This window comes from Capra hircus, chromosome 23 (assembly GCF_001704415.2).
Source record: "Capra hircus breed San Clemente chromosome 23, ASM170441v1, whole genome shotgun sequence".
NCBI classification, from domain to species: Eukaryota; Metazoa; Chordata; class Mammalia; order Artiodactyla; family Bovidae; genus Capra; species Capra hircus.
Genome location: NC_030830.1, coordinates 39,325,970 through 39,347,096, shown reverse-complemented (window position 1 = coordinate 39,347,096; position 21,127 = coordinate 39,325,970). Strand labels below are relative to the sequence as shown.

Sequence of the window (21,127 nt, the reverse complement as noted above, 5' to 3'; positions counted from 1 at the left end):
TGGATCAGCAGACTGCAGACTTGGCGTGAGACCTCCCAGTTTTCCCACCACGGCGCCCTTTCTGTCGCAGGACCAGTCCACCATCCTCTGCTGCATGCAGTTGTTAAGGCTCCTGTCCGTGAGACTTTCCTCAGTCAGGGAGCCAGAGTTTAACATGACTTCTCCCAAGTTCTCCCATTCTGCTGTAATAATTTGGAAATCATACATTCTATTTACAGTGTCTTAGTGGTTACCTTTGAAACTTTTCCATGTGCATTTGACTGAACCGTAATGTTCATCAGCATCTCCAGCTGTCTCCTGAGAAAGGGCTTGAGCAGTTTAATGCTCATCACGTCCTCTTATCTTCCACATTATTGTTTGTAAGTTTTGCCTTTTCATTTCATTCCAGTTTATTTTCAGGATAGGTTAACATGCTTAAAGTTCAGAATTTAAAAGGTATCGTAGTAACACAACATTGTAAATCAACTATACCCCAACAAAATTTTTAAAAAATGCTATAGTGAGAAATCTCTGACCCAGACATTCAGCCCCCCACCCCCAGAAGGTCCGTCTAGTCAAGGCTATGGTTTTTCCTGTGGTCATGTATGGATGTGAGAGTGGGACTGTGACGAAGGCTGAGCGCCGAAGAATCGATGCTTTTGAACTGTGGTGTTGGAGAAGACTCTTGAGAGTCCCTTGGACTGCAAGGAGATCCAACCAGTCCATTCTGAAGGAGATCAACCCTGGGAGTTCTTTGGAAGGAATGATGCTAAAGCTGAAACTCCAGTACTTTGGCCACCTCATGCGAAGAGTTGACTCATTGGAAAAGACTCTGATGCTGGGAGGGATTGGGGACAGGAGGAGAAGGGGACGACAGAGGATGAGATGGCTGGATGGCATCACTGACTCGATGGATGTGAGTCTGGATGAACTCCGGGAGTTGGTGATGGACAGGGAGGCCTGGCGTGCTGCGATTCATGGGGTCGCAAAGAGTCCGACACGACTGAGCGACTGAACTGAACTGAACCCCCAGAAGCAACCAGTGTTCCTAGTTCTTATGTAGCTTTCCAGCACTATCTTATCAGATCAAATCCAGCTTCGGTATATCTTTTTTCCATAAAGTATAGTTCTTCACTTCAGTTTGCAAATTGCTTTCTTCTCTTAGTAATATATCTTAGAGATACTCCCATATCAGTCCATAAACATCATCATCCTTGTTTATGGCTGTCCCTTGTTAATGGATATCTAACTTGTTCCCCACCCATGCCAGTCAAATAATTCTGTAATGAGTAACCTTGTGCTAATACTGTGTGTCATTATCCTTCAGTGGAAGGATATCTGTAAGAGACAACCTAGAAATGGTATCTCTGGGTCAAAGGGAACGTGTCCAGTAATTTAAAAGATGTAGCCAAATAACCCTCTTTAGACGTCATGCTAATTTACTTTCCCACAAGGGACATGTGAGATGGTATTTCCCCAAGTGCATAGCCACAGAGGTGTTAGCGTTTGTTTTAATCTGATTGTAAAAAGTATATTTCAGGGAATTCCCTGACAGTCCAGTGGTTAGAACTTTGCACTCTTACTGCCAAGGGCCCAGGTTCAGTCCCTAGTCAGGGAACTAAAACCTCACAAGCTGCCACGGTGTGGCAAAAAAAAAAAAAAGTATATTTCAGTGATGTTTTAATTTGTATTTCTCTTTTTATAAATGATGTTGAGCGTGTTTTCATATGTTTAAGAAGTAAATGTATACCTTTTTTCTATATTTTTTGTATCTTGGGCCCGTTTTTTTGTTGGATTGCTGATCTTTTACTTAATTTTTAGAAACTATTTTAGAGCAGTTAGCCCTTTGTCTGATGAATTGCAAATGTATTTCCCAGTCTGTTACCTGTTTTTGTTTTTTCTCTTCTGGGTTTGGGGGGTGTGTGTGTGTTTGTCTGGCTGTGCTGGGTCTCCGTTGCAGCACAGGAACTGTTGTTTACAGCATGTGGGAACTAGTTCCCTGACCAGGGGTCGAACCCAGGCCCCCTGTGTTGGGAATGCGGACCTGAGCCCCTGGACCAGGGAAGTCCCTGAGGGGTTTTTTGGTTTTTTTACTTTGTAGTAAGTTTGTATTTTTATGAAATAGCATTTGTTAATTTTTTTACCCATAAGTTTTTACCCATTAAGTTTTGCGGATTTTAGTATCAATCTCCACTTTTCCTCCACTTAGCTTTTCAGCACTTTTTATATAGTTCATGTATTTTTGTTTTAACGTTAAAACCTTTGATTTATTTGGACCTTGTCTTGGTATAAGATATAAGGTAGGGATCCAGATGGCTACTCAGTTGTCCCCGTATTATTTCCTGAAGAATCTGTCTTTTCTTTTTGGTTTGGAGTGACATCTTTTTAAAAAAATTAATGTATTTATTTTTAATTGGAGGATAATTGCTTTTTTGTGTTGCTGCTGCTGCTGCTGCTAAGTTGCTTCAGTCGTGTCTGACTCTGTGTGACTCCGTAGATGGCAGCCCACCAGGGTCCCCCGTCCCTGGGATTCTCCAGGCAAGAACACTGGAGTGGGTTGCCATTTCCTTCTTCAATGCATGAAAGTGAAAAGTGAAAGTGAAGCCTCTCAGTAGTGACTCTTAGCGACCCCATGGACTGCAGCCCACCAGGCTCCTCCGTCCGTGGGATTTTCCAGGCAAGAGTACTGGAGTGGGGTGCCATTGCCTTCTATCGTGTTAGTTTCTGTCAAACAGCAACATGAATCAGCCGTAGGTGTACACAGGTCCCCTCCCTCCTGCCCCTCCCTCCCGCCTCCTAGGTTGTCACAGCGTTTGAGCTCCCCGTGTCACACGGCAAACCCCCCCTGGCTGTCTGTGTCACACAATGTATTGTTTCAGTGTTACTCTCTCAATCTGTCTCTCCCTGGAGCGCCATCTTTATAACATTAAAGTCCCGTCCCGTATGCATTTGTATCTGTTTGTGGACTTTGTATATTCTCTTTCAATGATTATCTGTTCTTGTGCCAATGCCTCACTGGTTTATTTACCATAGCCTTTCTATGTAATTCTTTTTATTTCTCTCCAGTTAATTCCCTACCTCCATCCAGCCTCTTTGCTTTCTTCAAGTCCTGTCCTTTACTCTCAGTAGACAACTATCCCTTATACTCAGGTTAACTAAGCAGTGAGACCGTTCCCCGCGAGCTTTAACGCCCTCCGCACACGCAGTGCTGCGGCGTCCGTGTCTTCCTCTTCCTGTGCCCTTGAGTCATTCCCCTTCCATCAGTCGTTCTGCCCCGGCTGCCCCCTTGAATCTTCAGACTGTCTTTCTCAGAAGACCTCTCCTTTAGCCACAGCTTACTCGAGTCGCCTCTATTCCAAAAAACCTCCTCGTGGCTTTGCTAGTTTTTCAAGCTACATCCTCTTATAAATTTTTTTCCCCTGATGATAATCATTTAACAATAAGTCTCCTTCACTGTCCCAGCTTACTTGCTGCCACTTAATCTTCAGAGCCCTGCTTTCTATCCCACCCATTTGGTTGAAATTTGTATAACAAGGTCAGAGATAACCTCACAGTCACCAAATTCAGTGGCCGTGTATCTGTTTATCACTCTTAAACTCTGCAGCATTTGACATGGTTGACTACCCTTCCCCCCAAGAAAACCAAACCCAGCCCTTGCCTAGTCCCTGCCACACTCCCATCCCGAGTGTCTCGTCTCCAGCGCCTCGCCCCCCTGTGGCATGTCAGTCTTTAGTGAACTGAGCTCCGTCCTGCGGCTGTCCTATCAGTGAACGTGCACCCACACACGCAACTCCAGATTCCTAGCCCCCCGGCGCCTAGAGTCTGGCGCCAAATTTCCAAGCTGCCTTTGGGAGACCAATTTAAGGGTCATTGTGTCAGTCCACACAAGGGAGGATGGAGGCCTGGTGGGAAGCAGTGATTAAGAGGGAATGATTTACCGCCGACTGGAAGTTGCTTTACTATAGCACAGGGGTTCTCAAGCTTGGCTGTGCATTACAATCCCCAGGGGAATTAAAAAAATCCCGATGCCAAGCTGCTCCCAAACCAGTCGAATGAGAATCTATGAGGATAGCTTCCCAGTGATTGAAGTATAGCCAAGTTTGCAAGTCTAGAGCAAGGTGAGAGAGGTGAGTGGCTCCCGCTTTCCGGCTTTGATAGGTGGGCGGTTGGCGTCTGGGTCACAGAGGTAGGGATTACCAGAGGAGGGAAGGGCCAGCTCAGGGCCAGAACATGGCTTCTGTTTGGATCGGTTGAGTTTGAGCTGCCTGTGGGGACATCCAGGGTGAGGTTCCAAAGGTGCTTGAATTTCCGTGAGATAGGTCTCTCCTGATGTTAGTTTCCGGGTCTGCACCGCCACAGCATGGTCTAGTCACGCGCCCTGTGGCTTGAAGTGCGCATGCCGGATTCAGCGCCCTCCCAGCCATCCCTTCAAGTCCTCTCGCCTGTGGCGCCCCTCACCCTGCCAGCAGGGTTCCCCACCACTCCTCAGCGTGTCGGCTCCGCGTCTCTTCTCAGGCTGTATCCCCGAGAGGCCTTCCCTGCCGGACTCTCCCCATATCTTGTGGCCTCACTCCCCCTCACTTATGTGTGATTTGTGGACAAGACTGGTTGGGGGTTGGAACTGCCTCCTCTAGGGTGACGTATGGGGGTCACCAGATTCCGGAACAGTGTGCATCACCCCTTGCTCGGTGGCTCTGCGCTGACAGTCTGGTTGCAGACCTGTCAGCTGCTGGCCTAGTGGGCAGGGAGTGTGTCTTTTTCCTTCTCCCAGAGGCAGGAAGGGTGGGATCCACTGCCTTCAAGCCAGGTGCTTAGGAGAGAGATGATTCTGGGGCCTGGTGGGGACAGGATGGGGGTTGGGGGACCTGATGCATGTGAGGACCTCCAGCAGGGGCTGGAGAATTTGACAAAGGCCCTCAGGCCGTTCTCATGTGGCTCCTGCAGGCTCAGGAGGCTCAAAGAGCAGGGCGCGGGGAAGGATTCACGGGGGCACGTCGCCCACCACACCTGGCTCATAGAGACTGCTCTGAAGCCCACAAACCCGCTGCAAGAGCCAGGTCGGCAAAGGGTGGAGGTGCAGTGACCCGTGATGCCAGGAGTGGAGACTGGCTCACTGCAGGCCTGAGGCACTCCTGCCCCAGCAGGGCAGCAGGACGTGCCCTCCCATGTGGGGGCTCCTCTCCCCACCCGTCCCCACCCTGTCACCCTCATCCTCCCCAGCCTCTTCCTGTCTTCCCCTTCGTCCAGGCTGACGGGAACTGCCCTGTAGAGATCCGTCTGCGTTCAGACCCAGATGATGCCAGAGCTATGACCGGGCCTGCAGGCGTGGCGCCCAGGGGAAGTCAGCCATGGAGCAGCCCCCAGAGGAAGCCCCTGAGGCCCGGCCAGAGGAGGAGAAAGAGGAAGCGGCAAGTACAGAAGGAGCCCCAGAGCTCAACGGGGGACCAGAGCACTCACTTCCTTCCAGCAGCTACACAGGTGAGGGGGTGCTGGGGACGCAGACGGGGGAGCCTAGCCCGCCGCACACAGCGTCGTCATGGGAGGCAGGGGGCCAGGGTGGGTAAGGGCCGGAGCCAGGCAGCCCGGGGCCACACCCCGGCTCTGCTGCTCATCAGCTGCAGGATCTTGGGCGAGTTGTCTCCCTTCTTCCTGTAGAACACGGGTTACAGCAGGTGTACACGCAGGCTTTTGTGGGAATTGAACGAGTTAGCGTTTGTAATGCGTGTTGCTGTTGATATTCCACCTCTCATACTACAAGGGGCCCAGGACAAACGTGCATCAGCAACATCCAGAAAGATCACCTTACGTGTGATGATCAGGCTTAGACAGAACACACAGCTCAGCTCATCTGGTGCTAGTTACACATCATCAGGGTGCTTTGCAATTAGGCAGATGCTAAGCAGTTAGAGAGAATGACCGGGATTTAGCTTCTCTTGCCTCGCTTGTTGGTTCCGCGGTATCTACTGCCAGCATCAGCGCAGACGCCTTCCTCTGGTACCTTGTGCCACTCCGTCTTCCTCCTCCTCTCATCGTCGTGATGTTGGGTCCACCACCAAGGTCTCCCAGACGCCGCCTCTCAGCCCCTGGCTCTCCCTGCTGCTATGCCACCCCTTCCCTCACCGCCTCACCCCAGCTCTCTCCCGCCCCCTCCACCCGAGTGCTGCTGCGTTCACCGATCCTTGATCCCTTCCCGCAGAGGGAGCTCTGGGTCAGTAGAGGACGTGCTGCCCGGAGGGGCATCCCCACCTCGCTGCTGGTTTCAGCTGTGGGGGATCCCAACTGCAAGTGGTGATGTGGGCAGAGGAGTGGGCTGGCCCCACAGAGATGGCTCTGGCCCCCTGGGTCTGCATGGGGAGAAGGAGGCGGATGGGGTCCGGAGTTGAGGTAGGGCGGACAGGGGCTGTTGAGGTCAGACTGGCCCCCACCTGAGCCCACAGCTACAAGAGGCCTGGATCCCTGGGTCACACTGCTCTGAACCTGCACAGCAGGAGCCCGGCTTTTGTAGAGGTTCCTCCTCCTCAGGGCACAGGCTGGGGCAGGGCAACTGGAAAGCCATTGGCCAGTCCCTCCGGTCCCACCAGACACCAGGCATGAGGAAAGTACGCTGCTGTGACTTCAGGCCCCGAGAGAGGGTGTCCCCCGCCCCCAGGGTCACCTGCTCCCTGTTGGGTGGCTGGTTCCTGGGATGGCTTTGCCGAACAACCTTCCTCAAAAGAGAGGACTGGCTAAACCTGCAGCCGTCTTGTCCTGCAGAGCTGGCAGCCCGCACTGTCTGAACTGGAGACAGGCACGGAGGGTTAGGAGGCAGAGGGGAGACACTGGGGGCTGAGAAGGAGCAGGAGATGTCACCAAGGACCCCAGGGAAGAGAGAAGGGGAAGAGAGGGCCTCGGGGTCGGTGGCCTCACTGCCTACCCTGGCCCACACCCTCCCCGGGCATGGAGAAGTTACCAGCGCGGTGTCCTGTCCCGTGGTTCTTGCACACCTTGGGGGACCATATACCCAAGTGGTAGCCTGTTCACATGCAGAGCAGCATGTGGTAGCTGGTGCACAAGCAGGCGAGGCAAGTGAGGTGATGGAGTCTTGGGGAGCTGATGGGTTTTCGGGCTTACAGGGAAGTGTCTGGGGCAGAATGTGCCCAGCCAGTCTCACAGTGCTGTGTACGATGTGGCGTTTAGTAGAGTTTGTGTATCAATAAATGGATGACTTGGCAGTAGAAAGAACTACTTGTTTGGTAATTGAAACAGGAGGGGATTGTTTAACCTAATCACTCAAGTGAAAGCCATAGCATGTAAAATTCTAAAAGGCAAGCCTCCCGCCAGAAAAGCAGGAGCAGGCAGTTGACGGTAGGACAGACAGACAAATGGCCAGAAAACAGGAAACATTTCTCAGTCTACTAGACAGCCAAAGAAGGGCTCTTCACATGAGATGTCATTTAGCGTGTGAGTTTGGTGGCGAGGACCAGGCTGGCCTTGCAGCCCCCGAGGCGGGGAGGGCGGCTTGGCGGTGCAGGCCAGCACTTCTGAGCGTGTGCTGCTTCGGTCCTACAGCTCCTCTTTGAGGAATGTATCCAGTGTAAATACTCGCTCAGGGTGCACAGAGATTTCTGCACTCATCCACAGCCACGCCGTTCATAATAGCAGAAAATTGGAAAGCACCCATGTGTGGGGAGCTGGTATGTAAACTGTGGGAGAGCCGTGCAGTGGGGTGCCGTGCGGTCAGTAGGAAGACTGAGGTGGGTCTGTATGCACTGACAGGGAAGTAAGCTCCCAACTGCTTGAGGATCCCACTGTTTAAAAATCCTCACGTACCTCGGAAGGCACTGGGATAGAACAGCCAGAGGACTGGGGGCTGCTTGGAGGGGTAGGATTGTGGAGCGGGGCGGGGGGGGGGGAGGGTCTGTCACGCGCTGCATGCGTGCCCTTATATGTTTTTCCCAGCAAGCCTGCAGCAGTCTCATAACTTAAAAAGCAAATGAATTGCTTTCTTTAAAAGGGTGAAATAAACTAGTTGTTGTTTTCTTAAAAATAAAAGCAGCCAGCAGGTGAGGGGCCCCAGGAGCAGAGCTTCTTGCGTCGGGGAGCCCAGTGCCCAGGGCAGGAGCCCCAGGTCTGCCAGTCTGGACCGCGGGCCTCTGGAAAGGGCCTCACCTCTCCAGTCTCAGTCTGTTCATCCTTTAAGGCTGCGTCTTGGAGCTTCCCTAGTGGCCTCGTGGTCAGGGTTTCCGGCTTTCACCCTGGTGGCCTGGGTTCTATCCCTCGTCGGGGACGCTACGTGGTGCGGCCAGAAGTCCTGCCCATCTCAAGGGCCAGTGGGTGAGGAGTCACGGCGGCATGTGACCAGCCACGGCTGTGCCAGCACCTGCTGGTTCCCTGTTCCTCCCGTGAGTCTGTGACTTTGGCCTCTGGCATCCCCTTAGGGACCCCAAGAGGATGAGGCGCCGTCTCAAGCCCTGAAACAGCAGGCAGGCTTCATAGTTTGGCTCCCTCTGACCGCCCCCAGAGGTTTTGCGCTGACGCTGTGCACCTCTGTACCGAGCTCAGCACCCGCCAAGCACCCCCGCTTCCAGGAGGTGGTCAGGACGGGCCTCACGTGAGCACTCAGCAGCGAGGATGCTCGCATGCCCCGAGTCCTCGGCTGGCGGGGGCGCTGAGCCAGCCCTCACCCGCCTCTCCCGCCCCCTCCCCTCTGGCGGCAATGGTGAACCTCCCAGTCACACCCAAGGGGGAGGTCAGGTGTCTCCGCGTGGGACTGAGGGAGACAGAGTATCCTTCCTCCCAGCCTCGGCACTTCCTGTCACTCAGCAGTGCCTGACCGGGGTCCGCAGGGCCTGGCCATCCAGGGGAGGGCACGGCTGGGTACCTGCCCTGAGCAGCCCGCAGGCCAGGCGAACAGGAGACTGCCGGGTCGCCCAGCCCCAGAGTTCCACAGAACTGGCCATGTCTTCAGAAGCTGTTTGCTATGGGGGCTCTACCAGGAAAGTAAATAGACAGGGCTGTTCCCTCTGGGCCGCCCTCCCAGCTCTGACAACAGCATTCCTCCAGCGATGGAGACTAGATAGACAGGCCGGGGAGGCGATGACGTGAGGAAGGCCAGTCGTGTCTGTTTGCTGAACGTGTAATCAGAGATGGTGCAACTGATACTTCTCTCTCTGCGTGACGGGGCTGCTGCTTATGCTAAGCCCAAACACTCCAGTAATACATTCGGCAGTGACTCATCTCACTGACGCTAGTCACAAACTACTGATTAGTAGTTATGAACACAAGTACATACACGCACGCGCACATAGGTATGGGCTGTCATCCAGTGCTGGGGGTCAGAGCTCAGCCCTGGGGGTTCTGAGGTAGAATTCTTAGTCTGCCACAGTGTTAGGGTTCTGTGGAGAAAGAACCAAGAGCGAGTGTGTGTGTGTGTGTGTCTGTGTGTGTGTGTGTAGAGAGAGAGATTTATTTTAAGGAATTGGATCATGTAATTATGACGATTGGCAACTTGAAAGTCTGCAGGCAGGCCAGCAGGCTGGAGGCCTGGGGGCAGTGATGATGGAGCTCTAGTTGGAAGCAGCCTGCAGGCAGCATTCCTTCTGCCTTGCGGAGGCCTTGATCTCGTCTTCCTAAGGCCCTCAGCTGACTGGCAGGGGCCTCTCACATTATGAGGAGTCCTGATTTAAATATCAGTAGTATCAAAAAATACCTTCACAGTAACATGTTGGACTGGATTTCATGGGTACCCAGCCTGGCCGAGCTGACACAGAATTAGCCGCTGTCAGCACATCACCTAGCCTTGTGAGCCTGTTTCCTCATCTGTGAAAGAGTCTTAAGAAGACCTGCTTGAAGGATTGTTGCGTGGGTCACATGAGGCTGATGCGTGAAGCATCCAGTGGAGGTCCTGACACACTGGGCGTGCACTGAACACGTAGCCCTTGCAGGGGTTCTCGGATTGAGGGTCCCATCCCAGTCCTACCATGTACTGCATGGTGACCTTGGACAAAACCCCCTCATCTTTAAATGGTGGCAGTTACTGACTCCCAGGGTGGTTTGAAACGATGTTCATGCTCAATTGCTCAGTCATGTCCGACTCTTTTGTGACCCCATGGACTGCGGTTCGCGAGGCTCCTCTCTCCCTGGGATTCTCCCGTGGGGAGATCATGGGTGGGCAAGGAGCCTTCAGAAGTGGGTCCCTTGAGTGGGGAACATTCTGCCATTATCACTTTTGGGTAAGATATGGTGACGGTTGGAGAATAAACTTTTAAGCCAGGTGGTGAACAGGGAAGGAACAGAACTTTATCTTTGGAAAGCTCACCATGCAGTGACAGGAATACCCCAATACACCGGTTCCCCGCAGCAAGCCCGCCCCTGCAGGACACAGGCGCTCCACGCGCCCCGCCCCTCGGCTCCCGGCCCTCGGCCCTCGGCCCTCGGCTCCCCGCCCCTCGGCTCCCGGCCCCTCAGCTCCTGGCCCCTTTCTGCCGTGTGCCAGTTCCTCGTGTTCTCTTCCACCTCACACAGGCAGGGCGGGGGGCTGGCGCTCTCCCATCACTCCTGCTCCAGGCCTCCCTGCCTCCCCGTGGCCTTCCACCACCTGGCGGGGAGCAGACGTACCTGGGCGCCGGCGCTGCCCGGCACCTCTCTCTCCCCAGGCCAGTTTGCAGCTCTCCTGACTGCTCCCCCCCACCCCCGGGATGCTCACTGGGGCCTCTCCCTGCCGTCCAGAGATCTGCCTGCGTCGCTGGTACAAGGGCTTGGCACCTTGGCTTCTTCCAGGCGGAACAGGGCAGGCAGAGCAGGTGTGCCCAATCTCGTTCGGAGCTCTCCCGGCCTCACAACAAGACGACCCTCCGCCCCCGTCTTGGTTTCTGTGACACCGTGGAGAAGAGCCAGCAGCCAGAGGAAGGAGAAGGCCCGGCCCCTGCCATGTGGGCACAGGCTTGGGAACTGCAGAACCTTACTAAGTCCCCTCCTCACCAAAGCGGATTTACACAGCACTGCCAAGGTCCAGGAGCTCTCTGTTAACTCCTGTGCTCCTCACCGTGACTCTAGACAGACGCCGCTGTCAACTCCATTTGCAGAGGGGACATGCCCAGGGCACAGAGCTTAGGTCTGAGCCTTGGACCCCGACTTGAACTGCCCACAGGGCTCTTGAATCCATTCTCACCTCCCACACCAGGCCTGCTGCTTCTGAGAACCTGGAACCAAGTTGGGGGTTGTCCAAAGCCCTGACCTTTGAGCCCAGAGAGGGGAGCGGTCACATTCCCTGACCCCCTCGCCCGGCAGCAGCTCCCCCGCAGGCCTGCACCTCGCTGCCTGCCCCACCACCAGCCAGCCTTGCCACTCGCTACCTTGGGTCCTGGTTTCTTCACCTCCGCTGGTTGAGGGCATGGTCCGACTCTGGCTCTGCGCTCAGCAAGTGCACAGCAAAAGTCTGTTGAGTGAAGAGAGAGGGTGACATTGCCACAAGCCGTGCCAGCAGCAACCAAGTGACCAGACGCCTGCCAGCCCTCCAGAGCCACAGCGGGGACAAGGAAGCGCCCCTCTTCATGGGGAGGTGGGAGCAGCCTGGGGTGACAGGTCACTGTGAACCCAGGTTCGGTGGAAGAGGTGGCCTTCGAGATCCAAAGAGAACGCGAGTAGAGACGTGCCGAGGCTAGCGGGGGAGGCAGACGTGCAAACCACAAAAGAAACACCGCTTACGAGAAGCACCAGAAAGCGAACACGCTCACAGACCACAGATGGGGAGGAACCGCCGGAAACCCTCCCTGCCCGCATCTGCGCAGGTCTCCACAGAGCCTCGTCACGTGTTGTCTCGTTTTCTCCCAGCAGCTGGTGACGTGAACCCCATGCCCTCCAGGAGCGGCAGGTCCTGCCCGGCCCCTCCAGCCAGAGGGCACCGAGGCCCGGGCGCCCAGGCGGCTGGAGGACCCTCAGTCCAGAGTCACCGGGCACCTGCCGTACATCCAGCAGCAGCACCCCGGCAGATGGAGGCCCTGCCCTGTGGCCCTTACGTCCTGATGGGGGCGCCCAACTCTGAGTGCACTCAAGGGTCCCTGAGACCGGAAGGGCTCCCTCCCCTAGGCCCCCCCCCCCCCCCCCGCAGTGAGCGCCCCTGTCTTCAGGGTGAGCGACACAGCTGCAGCCCATGGAGCACCTGGCCTCTGTGACTGGCCTGGCTTTTCAGGAAGCAGGGGCCGTGTCACTCCTACCCTCCCAGCCGGGAGGCGAGCAGCTGCTGCAGGCTGCCGTTCCCTTCTCCGGGGGTCTTCCCGACCCAGGGATTGAACCTGTGTCTCCTGTGTCTGCTGCACTGGCAGGCAGATTTGTCTAGCACTGGCCCACCTGGGAAGCCCGCTGTCTGTCTGTCTGGTGCACCAGGTCTAGTGGCGGCGTGCAGGGTCTTCGTTGCCGCCCTCGGGCTGTCTAATTGTGGCTGTCGGGCTCAGTAGTTGCAGCGCCCCGCTTTAGCTGCCCCGCAGCATGTGGGATCTTGGTTCCCCGGCCAGGGATTGAACTCATATCCTCTGCACTGGAAGGCAGATCTTAACCACGGGGCCAGGGAAGTCCCAGGAATCAAGATCTTGTGCAGAGTGACTGTACCGTGGAGAGGGCAGAAGGCAGCCCGGAACACGATACGTCTGGGCTGACCACCGTGGCTGGGGTCTCCCTGTAGCACCGTCTGCTCCAGCTCCTCTGCTCTGGGGATTTGGCCCCTGCCCCTGAGGTGGGTGTGCGTTCATCAGGGAAGAAGGCAGAGGACGGCAGGCTGTCAGGCTAGCCTGGCAGGGGAGACAGGCAATCCGTGGCATCACGAAGCAGCTTTGTGCTGGGGCTCAGTCAGGCCCCCTTGCCGGGGAGGGCTCGTTTCTGAGCGTCCAAGGAGGCGTTCAGGAGAGGCCCCCAGCACTCCTTAGTGAGTCAGCTGGCAGCACTAATACCCCGAAGTCCCCTGTGGCCAACTGCTTTCCTCACTGACACCCTCAATCCGGGGCTCAGACGTCTGTGCCTTTATTAGTAATAGGAAAACACTCAAGGAAATTCAGCCTGCTGCCCGGTCAGTGTGATTGAGACTTCTGCTTTTTCTGCTCAATCAAGCAAGAAATTCCATGGGAATGAACTTGAGCTTCTTGAGAGATTCTTCACAGCATCTCTGGAGTCCATGCAGGAATCAGACTTCTGGGGTGGGGGCACTTCTGAAGCCCCCACAAACCATGCCGCACACCATCTCCCATGGGCCCACCCAGTGGAGTCTTATAAACTAGGGAGCCTCTTCCTCAGGACAGTCCAAGAGAATCTGTCTGCTTTTTCCCTCTTGCTGCCGTCCTCCCAAAACACAACCATCCCCCATGCCCTCTCCACCAGTGGTGAGTCTGTCCAGGCCAGATAGCAGAATTTCTGGAACAACTGCAGGGTGTCAGATCTGGGGGAAAGGCTTTGGACGCATTCACCCTCCTCCCAGAGAAGCTGTCATTAACCCCACATTCTAGGTGAAGAGACTGAACCTCGGAAAGGTTAACTCTCAGAGGTCACGTAGCCCTTAAGTGGCTGAGCCAAGACTGTGATTCATAGGCGTCTTCTCACCACCTATGCTCCCCTGAGGGCTCTGGTCACCTCCCCAGGCCCCTAGCCGTGGCAGGAAGTGAAGCCACCCTGTGTGTGTCTGCAGACCGCGCCCCTTGCTGTGTGTCTGCGGACCTCACCCTTTGTTGTATGTCCACAGACGTCTCCTTGTGTTGTGTCTGCAGACCTCGCCCCGTGTTGTGTAACTGCAGACCTCGCCGTCCCGTGTTGTGTGTGTGCAGACCTCCCCGCTCCGTGTTGTGTGTCTGCAGACCTTGCCGCCCCGTGTTGTGTGTGTGCAGACCTCGCCGCCCCGTGTTGTGTGTGTGCAGACCTCGCCGCCCCGTGTTGTGTGTCTGCAGACCTTGCCCCGTGTTGTGTGTTTGCAGACCTCGCCCCGTGTTGTGTGTCTGCAGACCTCGCCCCCTGTTGTGTGTCTGCTGACCTCGCCCTCTGTTGTGTGTCTGCAGACCTCTCCCAGAGCTGCTCTCCACTCTCACTGCTGGACCAACTGCAGATGGGCTGTGACGGGGCCTCATGTGGCAGCCTCAACATGGAGTGTCGGGTGTGCGGGGACAAGGCGTCGGGCTTCCACTACGGCGTTCACGCGTGTGAGGGATGCAAGGTACGGGCTGAGAGTGGGCTGTGCTTGCACGGTGAGTTGACCTGACAGAGCTTTCCCGCTGCCAGGCAAGGCCCTGACCAGACCCACTGCAAAATTCGTGCCTGGGAGGCAGCCAGGCCTTTGGGTCCTGTTCCAGGCTGAGTTCTGGGTCCTGCAGCAGAGGAGGGGTTCCCTTACCTGGCCTGGACTGGGCACTGGCGGTGCTGACCCAGCCTCTCACCTGGGCCGCTGGCGCCCCCTGGGGACCGGACAGAAGAGGGCGTGCAGGGCCGAATGCGGCTCTTGGGCTTGCGTCTCCTCCCTGAGGTCAGGGCTTCCTGGGCCTCAAGGGCCCAGGAGAGGCTCTTTTATAAAAAAAGAAACATTTTAATTCCTTTTCCAGGGGTGCTTTTGGGTTCTTTCTCCTAACTGCACACCCATCAAAATTGCACAGATGATTTTACTAAACAACTGCCTGAAAAACTGCAGAACCAGATGCATTTACAAGTAAATTAAGTTAGCCATAGTACGTTTGGTGTTATCAAACTAACAAAGAAGCACTTAAATATGGTATTTTATTTTGAATTATTTCAAAAGTTTTAGAATTATTTTACTTTCCTTTTGCCTCTCCTCTCCAATGATATTCCCCCGTTAATTTCAAAATTCAGGAATTGTTTCATCTTAATGTATAATCAAGCCCCTGAGTGCAACCCAGCGGGCAGGCCAGGAGTCTTACCCTTTCTCCCTTCCTCGTGGTTTTTCTCTTCCTGACATGTCCACACTCCCTCAGGGCTTCTTCCGTCGGACAATCCGCATGAAGCTGGAGTACGAGAAATGTGAGCGGATCTGCAAAATCCAGAAGAAGAACCGCAACAAGTGCCAGTACTGCCGCTTCCAGAAATGCCTGGCACTGGGCATGTCGCACAATGGTGAGCTCACCTGAAACTAGGTTTCCAGGGGCCCAGAGACAGAAGGGGTGCCCTCGGAGCCGTGCCTGGCATGCAGATCAGCTGTCGACCTTGCCCATCTGGACCCTGAGTCTCAAAGTCCGCACAGGCTGGCCCGAGGTCCGCCTTCCCAGACTGCCTGGGACCTGCCATGCTCCCAGGCTGGGGAGTCGCCTGTCTGCACCCAGGCCTCACCTTCTGGCCCAGAAGGGGCCTGGGAATTGACCCCAACTCCAGTGGTGCTGAAACCACCACTCTCCTGGAGCCTGTCCTGGATGACCCGACAGGGTGTGAAAAGCCACTGCCAAGGCCCAGGATGCCCTCAGGCCTTGGTTGTTGAGGGCAGCCAAAAGCCAGTAGCTGACCACGTGTATCAGCTGCCAGGAGCCAGGCTGCAGTTTCCTGGAGGCCAGTGCTCCAGGAGACAGAGCCTGCCCTGCCCTGTGTGCTAGGTGCCCAACAGAGTCTTGCCTTCAGACTTTCAGGATTTTGCATAGCCCACCTGCCCCCCGTTTGCCCCTCTGGGTCAGACCTCCAGAGGACAGGGAGGGCCTCTTGTAAACTTGTCTCCACCCACAGATACCTACCTGTCTTGTGTCTTGGAGGGTGGCAGGTCTAGAGTTTAATCCCTCCCCTTAGTCTGTATCAGCCAGGACCCCTATCCCTTGGGTGGGGAGAGGCAGCTTTTCTAGGAGGTCTCAGGGGAAACTGAGCGCTTCTCAGTTTTTCTCTGAGAGAAGCCAGATTCATATCCTGGTCTATTATTTTTGAGTGCTTCCTATGTGAATACTCTTAATTCTGATCATGTAGTGAGATTTATTAGCTGCACTTTTCTCACAAGAGAAGGTGATGGGGCCTGCTGAAGCCAGCCACACTGCGGGCCGAGCTGGCCCTCAAGCACAGGCCTCTGATACCAGCCACTGTCCCCCCGCCCACCACGCAGCACGGCCTCCGGGCCTCCCAGCCACAGCGGCTCAGTCGCCCTGTGAGTTAGGGCCTGTGCGTGCTAGACTCTGTGAACAAGACAGCCAGAGGGCCTGCCCCGCTCCCCGAGCTTGTGTTCTGGAGGGGCACCCCAGCGTTCCAGCTTGCTGGCTCTCGAGCTTCTGAAAGCGTGTCTCCGTCTCTGGCTCGCGCGCCTTAGAGGTGCCAGGCCCCTCCATGACGGTCCCCCTCCCTGCGCAGCCATCCGTTTCGGCCGGATGCCAGAGGCTGAGAAGAGGAAGCTGGTGGCGGGGCTGACAGCCAACGAGGGGAGTCAGCACAACCCCCAGGTGGCCGACCTGAGGGCCTTCTCCAAGCACATCTACAGCGCCTACTTGAAGAACTTCAACATGACCAAAAAGAAGGCCCGCGGCATCCTCACCGGCAAGGCCAGCCACACGGCGGTGAGTGTCACAGCTCAGCCGGCGGCACCCCAGGCTCTGGGCCCTGCTGCCGCCCGCCTGACTGCGGGGAGAAGTGGGCCTCCTCCCCCCTACTCCTTGGCAGAGGCAGAGGGTGTGGGAGCACACACGGGCGGGGGCCCCCCGAGGCTGGGCCTCTGACAGGGCCTGGTTTGCAGCCCTTTGTGATCCATGACATCGAGACGCTGTGGCAGGCGGAGAAGGGCCTGGTCTGGAAGCAGCTGGTGAACAGCCTGCCCCCCTACAAGGAGATCAGCGTGCACGTCTTCTACCGCTGCCAGTGCACCACGGTGGAGACCGTGCGTGAGCTCACCGAGTTCGCCAAGAGCATCCCCAGCTTCAGCGACCTCTTCCTCAACGACCAGGTGACCCTGCTCAAGTACGGTGTGCATGAGGCCATCTTCGCCATGCTGGCCTCCATTGTCAATAAGGACGGGCTGCTGGTGGCCAACGGCACCGGCTTTGTCACCCGGGAGTTCCTGCGCAGCCTCCGAAAGCCCTTCAGTGACATCATTGAGCCCAAGTTCGAGTTTGCCGTCAAGTTCAATGCCTTGGAACTTGATGACAGTGACCTGGCTCTCTTCATTGCGGCCATCATTCTGTGCGGAGGTAAGCGGGGTGGGGAGGGGGCAGGGGGCTGGCCCACGCAGAGCCAGCCTCCCGAGGGCCGGGCCCTCACTGCAGGGGCCCAGCCTAAGCTCTGGCAGCGTGAGGAAGGAGCCTTGTGACGATGGCAGTGGGACACGCACGGCACCAACTTGTGTGTGCAGGACCAGCTCTATCTAGTATATGTGGGTGAGACAGAAGGAGAAGGAAACGTGTCAACATGTTGATGGGGCTTATTTCTGGTGGCAGAGAAAGTTTCTGTTTTACCTGCATTTTTCAAATTCCAGCGCACCAAATATAATCAGACTCGTGCTGGCAGTGGCATAGCGCTTGCTTCATGCCAGGCGCTATTTCAATTTCTTTTTATTTATTTATTTTTGGCCACACTGGGTCTTTGTTGCTTTGCACAGGCTTTCTCTAGCTGCATCAACTAGGGCTATTTTTCGTTCTCGTCATGGTGGCTGCTCTTGTTGCCGAGCACAGGCGCTAGGCGTGTGGGCTCAGCAGCTGCAGCTCTAAAGAGCAAGGGCTCGTGGCTGTGGCACACAGGCTGAGTTGCTCCACGGCATGTGGAATCTTCCTGGACCAGGGATCAGACCCGTGTCCCCCTGCAGTGACAGGCAGATTGCTATCCCCTGTGCCATCAGGGAAGTCACCAGATTCCCCTAGATTATAACTCTTTAATCCTCATAACAACTTTATGCCAGAGGAACTTCTGTTATTCCCATTTTACAGATGAGGAAACTGAGGTCCTGAGAGGCTGAGTGATCTGCCCATAGCCTTGTTAGTAGTCTGTGGTAGAGAAGGGGTTTGGATCCAGGTGGGAGGCCCACTGTCCCCAAGGTCAGGTTGCCCACACCAGTGTGGGTGTAGGGAGCTGCCCCGCCCTCTGAGCCTCCAGGTGGGCCTCCTCCCTCCCATGCCCCTGCCCTGTGTGCCCACAGACCGGCCAGGCCTCATGAACGTGTCTCAGGTGGAGGCCATCCAGGACACCATCCTGCGCGCCCTCGAGTTCCACCTGCAGGCCAACCACCCCGACGCGCAGTACCTCTTCCCCAAGCTGCTGCAGAAGATGGCCGACCTGCGGCAGCTGGTCACGGAGCATGCCCAGATGATGCAGCGGATCAAGAAGACCGAGACGGAGACCTCGCTGCACCCCCTGCTCCAGGAGATCTACAAGGACATGTACTGAAGGCGGCGACCGGGGCCGGCGCCCCCGCGGGGCTTCTCCCGTGATCAGCCCCTGAGCGCTGGGAGCCCAAGCAGCGGGCTCGCTCTCACTTGGCAGGACTCACGGCTTCTGGTTCCCTGAACCCCAGCCTCACTTCCCTCCTCAGCGCCTCGGTCTGCTCTCGTTTCTCTGCTCCTTCTCTTCCTTCCTCACTGTGGGTCTCATGCTTCCTGCCTCTCTCTCCCTCCCTCTCTCTCTCCCCCTCCCCGTGTCTGTCCCTCTTTGTCTTCCTCTGAGACAGTTTGTGTCACTTCACCAGCAGCTAGAACAGGGCCCAAGCAGGAGGAGTGCGGCCTGCCCTCTGTTCCACGGTCACCTTCTCCCGTCTTCACAGCCGAGGACCCCAAAGAAACACTAAGCGCTCTGGGCCTGGCTTCCTGGGGAAGCCAAGCAGCCCTGAGTTGACTGCAGAGCAACCCCTCGTCCCTGGATCCCTGTTGAGGGCCATCTCCTCCAGATGGTCACTGCTCTGCTGAGGCCACAGCTGCCCCCCGATACCCGCCATCCTCTTGGTCTTCTTTTCACCGAGCTTCCAGGCCAGCGTCACTGATGGCCCCCTGTGCTGGCCCCTGGGGTACACCCCTCCAGCCTGGATAGAGGTGGGGTTCCCTCCGGGTGGGGGTCCCCACACCTCCACTGAAGAGAAACGAGCTTCATGGGAGTCGGAGGTTAATGGGGTGGGTCCCCCAGCAGCACCCCAGCTCTCCCCCCTGCAGCCGCCGAGTCCTGCCACCGTGTCAGCGCCGCAGCTCCCCCGTGCCCCAGCCCCTGCCAGGGCCTGGCCACACACCTGCCTGTGCCTGCAGGAGGCTGCAGCTCCCGCCCACACACTCCCCCCAGCACATACCCCAAGAGCACTGAACTCACTTTACCTGGGGCCTCCTCGCCCCTCTCCCTCCCCTCCTGGAGGCAAGTAAAGGCCCCGAGGGGCCAGGGGTGGCCACAGAGCTTCGCCCCAGTTCCCTGGGCTGGGCCAGATCTCTGGGTGGGCAGGGGTTGGGGTCCTGCAAACCCAGCCCAGCACCTGCTCACAGATCCTGCACATCTGTGACCCCCATTTGTTGCAACAGCTCTGCTGCGCTCCCCTTTCCTTGTATTTGGCCCAGCTGGCCGCCTGGAACTCTCCCTGCACTGCCTTGGGTGACCAGGACTTCCAGGCCCAGCCCTGCTCCTTGCCCCGTCCGCCCCCCCCACTGACGAGCACTTGCCACCTCCACCTCAGGATGGGGGCCCAGTGGAGAGCAGAGCCCACCCAGGCTGCCTTTCCAGAGGGAAGTGGACTGGAGGGGTGAGGGTCTGGCTGGGTTCTCTGAGAAAGGTATCAGGAGGCACGGGGTAAGAGCCCAGGCTTCCTGGGTCCTGTCTGGTCTTCCCCAGGGGCCCTTCCACACCCCCGCGATCACTCTCTATGGCAAAATTCTTCCCTCTGGTCCCTATTCTTCCCTCCCTGCCCTCTCTCCCCTGCCACACACACCATCCTCATCTCCCACCCGGTCTGATACTGAGGAATGCAGCTCTTCTCAGTGTCTGAACAGTCTCCAAAATTGAAATGTATATTTTTGCTAGGAGCTCCAGCTTCCTGTGTTTTTAATATAAATAGTGTATACAGACTGATGGAACTTTAAATAAATGGGAATTAAATATTTAAGAATTGATTTAGACTAACTCAGTTCTTGATAGTCTTTTTCCTGGGGGCTGAGGGGACTCCCCAACAGCCTGTTCATAGAGGGGGCAAATGAGCCTGGGGTTCTGGTGGGGGTGGTCGATTCTAGCTGGTGGGGCTGCCCATCATTTCCCCTACCTCTGGGCTCTGCTCACCGCTCATCAGCCAGCAGGGTTTGTGGAGGACTGAGAAGCTGCCATCCCACCCTAAGGAAGTATTTGGGGCGGGAGCGGAAGAAGGGGGTGTGGAAGCACAGCGCAATCCAGACTTGGGGTCGGGAGGGGCTCAGGAGGGCCCGGGAGGAGACAGTCCCTCTGGGCCGCGAGTGGGATGGGACTCACAAAGCCAAAGCCTGGCGTTCACTGCGGGACACTTCTCTCCTTAGCTGACACCCCGGCTTTCTCCTTTACTTCCAGCGGCACCATCTTCACAGAGGTTCAGGACAAATGAGTCCAAAGTTTAGACTAAAAAAGAAGAAAGCAACCATGAGAGAATTAGAAGATACTGTCTTCTGAAACTTGTAAAGGTTTATTTTTAGATAAAGGAAGAAATGGGGTCCCAGGTTGGTAATATCCCTGGGGAGCCTGGAAGAAGCAGACAAAATCTTTCTGAAGGACAAACACAGGCAGTATAGAACTTCCAAAAAATGATAAATGGGAAGAGACAACCTGCATGAAAATGAACAGGACAACCAGTGAAATTAGAGCCCCAGGACATCAAGAAATACAGCTGTTGGTTACAGTATAGGAAACAGGGTTGGTTTTTTTTGTTGTTTGTTTGTTTTATTTTGCCTGTTGTGGGTCTTACTTGTGGCTTGTGGGATCTTGTTCCCTGACCAGGGATGGAACCTGTGTTTCCTGCATTGGGAGGGCCGAGTCTTATCCACTGGACCACCGGGGAAGCCCCCAAATAAGTCATATTATTTAAAAATATATAAAGATATGAAAATTGTGCAAAAGATACAGTTTGCCTTTTAAGGGAAAAAAATGATAAACATTTTTAAAGAAATACTTGGAACTTCCAGAGAAAGAAACTCAGTTAAAAACATCAGACACAGCCAAAGAGATCATTTTTTGCACCTCAAAAAAAGATCTATAGAAATCATTAAAAAAAAAAAGAAAAAGCACAGGAAAACCAAAAATGTGG

The 21,127-nt window shown here is 55.6% G+C and overlaps 1 protein-coding gene across 1 annotated transcript in view; it reads left to right on the top strand.

Moving 5' to 3' along the window:
- PPARD (peroxisome proliferator activated receptor delta) overlaps positions 1–19,973 on the top strand; it is an 86,270-nt gene extending 66,297 nt beyond the window's left edge. Inside the window, exons 3-8 of the mRNA XM_018039044.1 lie at positions 5,227–5,457; positions 13,995–14,149; positions 14,919–15,057; positions 16,261–16,463; positions 16,640–17,090; positions 18,032–19,973. Coding sequence (XP_017894533.1) covers positions 5,328–5,457; positions 13,995–14,149; positions 14,919–15,057; positions 16,261–16,463; positions 16,640–17,090; positions 18,032–18,279 — 1,326 coding nt within the window. The 5' untranslated portion in view covers positions 5,227–5,327 and the 3' untranslated portion in view covers positions 18,280–19,973. The remainder of the gene's footprint in view (positions 1–5,226; positions 5,458–13,994; positions 14,150–14,918; positions 15,058–16,260; positions 16,464–16,639; positions 17,091–18,031) is intronic.